The sequence below is a fragment of the Vicia villosa genome, unplaced genomic scaffold (genome assembly GCF_029867415.1).
Source record: "Vicia villosa cultivar HV-30 ecotype Madison, WI unplaced genomic scaffold, Vvil1.0 ctg.000273F_1_1_3, whole genome shotgun sequence".
NCBI lineage: Eukaryota > Viridiplantae > Streptophyta > Magnoliopsida > Fabales > Fabaceae > Vicia > Vicia villosa.
Window position 1 is genome coordinate 283,264 of NW_026705115.1, and position 4,459 is coordinate 287,722.

Here is a 4,459-nt window from a genome sequence, read left to right on the forward strand (position 1 = left end):
ATATTTTCTAACCTTTCCCTAAATAATTAAGAGGCCAAATATTTATCAGTTGTATCACACTATATTGGCAGGGGTATGGAAAAACATATAAAAGTATTATCAAAAACACTTTGACAGGCATTATTTTTTACCTTACCGCTGCATATTTTCTTTTACAATGGGACTAGAAACATAGTATTTTCAATAAAAAAAAAATCCTGGAGACTAGCATTTTCCAGAAGGGAATGATTATTTTAACAGGTAAGAAGATTAACAAAAACAGCACTGACTTAACAGAACTTTGAACAAAAATTATAAATAAAAGGTAATTCAACAAAAATAATAAAACATTTTTCATTTCTGATATGAACGGAAAAGTATGACTGTAAAAAATTGGAAGACATTTTCATAGTTTTGTAAACATCCAGTTTTTTCACAAGGTCCAAATACTGACTGCTCCTAAGACCAACCAGGACCTGCATCTGAGCCCATTTGGTTGAATGATGGGGTATCTGGCAGATTAAAGGTTCTTGTTTGCATGCTACTGTTGTTAGTACCAGAAAAACTATTCATGCCTTCAGGGAAAAGTTGACGCTGTTGGATGAAAGCTGGTTGCTTATAGTGCTGCTGCTCATTCATCTGGAAAGCCAACTTTGAAGTTGAAAGATCAGGCTGTTGGGAGGGCATTGCCAAGTGTTGTTGCTGCTGCTGCTGCTCATTCATATCGAAAGCCGTGTTTCCGATAGAGAAGTCCGGTCGTTGCTGGGACATTGCTACTTGAGGCAGCCGCTGCATGCCTTGTCCCTGTGACACAATTTTCACATGAGTAACGAAATATTATAACTCAAACTTATGTTTGACTGGATAATCAAATGATCTTAACAACCTGAGAATGCATCTGTGCCTGAGGCTCAGGCTGGGAATCAAAATCAGCAAGTCTGGCAAGAAAAGTCAAGTTATCTTGAAGCTTGGTTTGATATCTGTATTAGGTTATAAGAATAACACCGTATAAATATGCCAGGCCACAAGCTTAATTATTGTTAGCAATACACAATACGATAAACCATAGATAACAATGGAGAAGGCAACCACACCATATAGTAAATGATACTTGCAACAAGCAAATTCAAATTAAATAGCAGGCTACAACTCTAAGGTAGTGTTTAGCATATGAATAGAATGGAAGTAGATATCGTTGCTTCGATTCTATGCAGTGAAGTCAAAATGTGCCACTCTTTCTTAATGTCATGTTTTATTTTATACATGCACAACACTAAACATTTTCTGTCCTGTTCTAACTTATCTACCAAGCACTACTTTATATTCATCAACGGGAAAGACAAAGCTAATTTGGGACAACAATATGAGAATCTCAAGCACTTACTTAGGCAATCCAAACCAAATACCAGGCGGCACAAACATTTTCCAAACATGTGGAAATTAGCGCATGGCACACAATTCATAAAAGAAAAAGAAGAAAAATATTCTTTGTCCAATTGGTATTCATGTTATTTTCATTTAAATTATTCTCAACATACCCATTATTCATGGCACCATATTAGATATCAAGCATGCCTTACTTGGATTAAACTCCTCGAATAGAAGAGGATGGAAGGTTTTGCCATTTCCTGAATTTTCCTATGAGTGTATGTATTCTATCATACTATTACCCATTAAACATTTTCATTTTAACACCAGTTTGATCTACTGCTAAAAATGTGTTCTTCCTAGAAATTTCTTCTAATAAACTATTACACATTTAACTAAGTTATGACCAATATTTCACCACTGCAAGAATGAACAAGGTACAAAAGGATATAATAGTTAAAGTGGAAAGATTATTTCTACCATGTGTTACTTGAACATGTAATTCATAATGGCAACCTTCATCAAAATTTAAGCATCTGGATTTATCATACAATTAAATGTTAGCTGAGAATGAAACATACTTCTTTAAAACACTTTTTCATTAAGTCCTATTTTTAACATTAACTATGTTTCATTTATCAAATCACATAAGCTACAATCTAAGAATAACCTGTCTTCCTTGTTTTTCAAGCTATGAAGCACGGACACCAGAAACACGACACTGACACGTCAATACTGATAGTAATTTTAAAAAATGAATAAATTAAACGTGACAAGTGTCGGTATTGGTTTCAGACACCGACACTTACACATACACACATTTTTTCAGAAGTGTCGGCTACATAGTTTTCAAGAGCAAGCAAGGCCCATTTGCGGTTTTTCAACACAAACACAGATAAAAAAAGGAATTACATGTTTGTGTAAATTAGAGAGGGTTTCCAAGTTAACTACCATAGAATACTAAATTGTATGCAATAAAATTCACAGAAAACAAAGAAAATGATTCAGAGACTCGTGACAGAAAAAAGAGAATGCAGCCAAAACCACTTGACAATACCTAGAAACAAACACATCAATACAACTTAAACACAATGAAAAAGAGACGACTACTTACGGCGCGATCTCGGCGTACTTCCCTTGGCTTTTTCCTTCCATTATTGCCAGTATCAACTCCTTATTCTCCTCCAAGTACTGCCTCAAGAATAAAAACCAGTACATAGGATAAAAACTCAGGTAAAGCAACCCATAATCATTTCAATCAAAAGTCCAAATCCAATCTTTTCAGCAAAGTGCCTTATGCATTATGCATTCATCTCAATACAGATAACAAAATGAACTTTACGATGCACATTGGATTGAACAAATGTAGAAAATTTAACGAAAGAGGAAAAACGAATTCATAACTTAGGGCACAAGGAAAGAAACAGAGAAGAACACAGCACACATTCGATGACATTTGGTGACATTTCCAAAACGCGAAAAGGACAACAGAAAATAATAACAGCGAAAGGTTACATTTTTATGGAATTCCTAAGCGTATAGATAAATCTATAGATATAGATATAACGTAACGGAAAAAAAAAAACGAAGAAGAGAAATTGGTGAAGGAAAAAAAGTAGGCACCTTTTGAATCTGTTCGGTCGATAACATGGAGAGAGAAGGATCACCGTTCATCATTTTTGTGCTTCTGTTGTTTGAAGTGTGAAACGTGAATACGCAAAACCCTAGCGTTTCTTCTTCTTCTTTCCCTGAAACTGAAAGTGAAACTTTCAAATGTGGAGTTTTCGCTGTTTATTGATTTCTGCATTGGTTTAAAGATGAGTCTCTTGTAAAAAAAAATAGTGATATTTAATTATTTTATTTTACTTAAAGAAAAAAGAAAAGATATTATTTATTTCTGACTGAAAAATTTATGAGAAAAAAGGATATGCAAATGCAGTGTCAACCAGTCACAAACAATCATGTATCCAATTAAAACTCAATTTTAATTTAAAAAAACTAATATGACATGGCAAGCGTAATGACTTTGATTGGTTGTATGTGTAAAGTTAGTTTACCAGTGCATTACCTTTAAACTCAAAATTTATTTATTAATTGTTAATTATGAATTTTTTAAAGTAGAAAATTAGAGAAAATAGGTGATGTTTGTAAAGTATTTTTACACTGTTAATCAATCACTATCACGTATTCAATTAACTCATTTTTTATTTAAAAAATAATTTAATGATATGACAAATTAATAGTTTTCTATTGGATGACAGTGTGAAACTATTACACTGTCGGTGCACTATCTTTTAATTTAAAAAATTATTTATTATTTATTAGTATTTGTTAATTATATTTATTTTAATAGACATAGTGATATGTTTTGTCAATGATATAAATTTTAGGCGATCAGTTTATTACTGTTATTCATAAAAAATAATTTAAATATAATTATATTTAAAATTATAATTAAATAATTATAAATTATTATAAATATTTAACCTTACGAATAATTAACAATATAAAATATTTTTACACTACTGATATACATCAATTATACTTTTGAAAAAATAGGCTATACATCATTAGTGTAAAATAATATTATACTAATCACAATGAATGATAATGTAAATCATTTTTATACTAATATTTATATAAAAATTTTAAATATAATTATATTTAAAATTATAATTAAATAATTATAAATTATTATAAATATTTAACCTTACGAATAACTAACAATATAAAACATTTTTACACTACTGATATACATCAATTATACTTTTGAAAAAATAGGCTATACATCATTAGTGTAAAATAATATTATACTAATCACAATGAATGATAATGTAAATCATTTTTATACTAATATTTATATAAAAAATTTAAATTAATTTATAAGAAGTTATATAAAATAAGCTTTTATCTGATTTTTTACTGAAAAAAGTCTTTTCTTAAACATTAATACGAAAAAGATTAAGACTACAACATTTAAATATGTTTTTTTCAAAAAGAAATAAAGTACCATTTGTTAAAAATTATGGAATATTAAATAAAGTAGAGTTCAAAAGAAAAATATAATTTATTTTGTGTTTAGTTATCATAGAAAAACTAATCTAAAAACTAT

General features: G+C 29.8%; 1 protein-coding gene across 1 annotated transcript; it reads right to left on the reverse strand.

Annotated features, from left to right (window-relative positions):
- Positions 1–308: 308 nt before the first annotated feature.
- Positions 309–3,129, reverse strand: LOC131626181 (GRF1-interacting factor 3-like). Its single transcript, XM_058897012.1, has 4 exons — positions 2,971–3,129; positions 2,462–2,538; positions 866–959; positions 309–783 (listed from the first exon to the last, which is right to left on the reverse strand). The coding sequence occupies exons 1-4, from the start codon at positions 3,022–3,024 to the stop codon at positions 439–441; spliced, it is 570 nt and encodes a 189-aa protein (XP_058752995.1). The 5' UTR covers positions 3,025–3,129; the 3' UTR covers positions 309–438.
- Positions 3,130–4,459: the final 1,330 nt, after the last annotated feature.

Bases quoted from the DNA above. Each gene is read 5' to 3' on its own strand.
- LOC131626181 (XM_058897012.1), bottom strand. From the start codon at position 3,024: ATGATGAACGGTGATCCTTCTCTCTCCATGTTATCGACCGAACAGATT. The intron at 960-2,461 runs GTAAGTAGTCGT...AACCTAATACAG, and splicing joins AAGTACGCCGAGATCGCGCC to ATATCAAACCAAGCTTCAAG. The intron at 784-865 runs GTTGTTAAGATC...ATTGTGTCACAG, and splicing joins AGGCACAGATGCATTCTCAG to GGACAAGGCATGCAGCGGCT.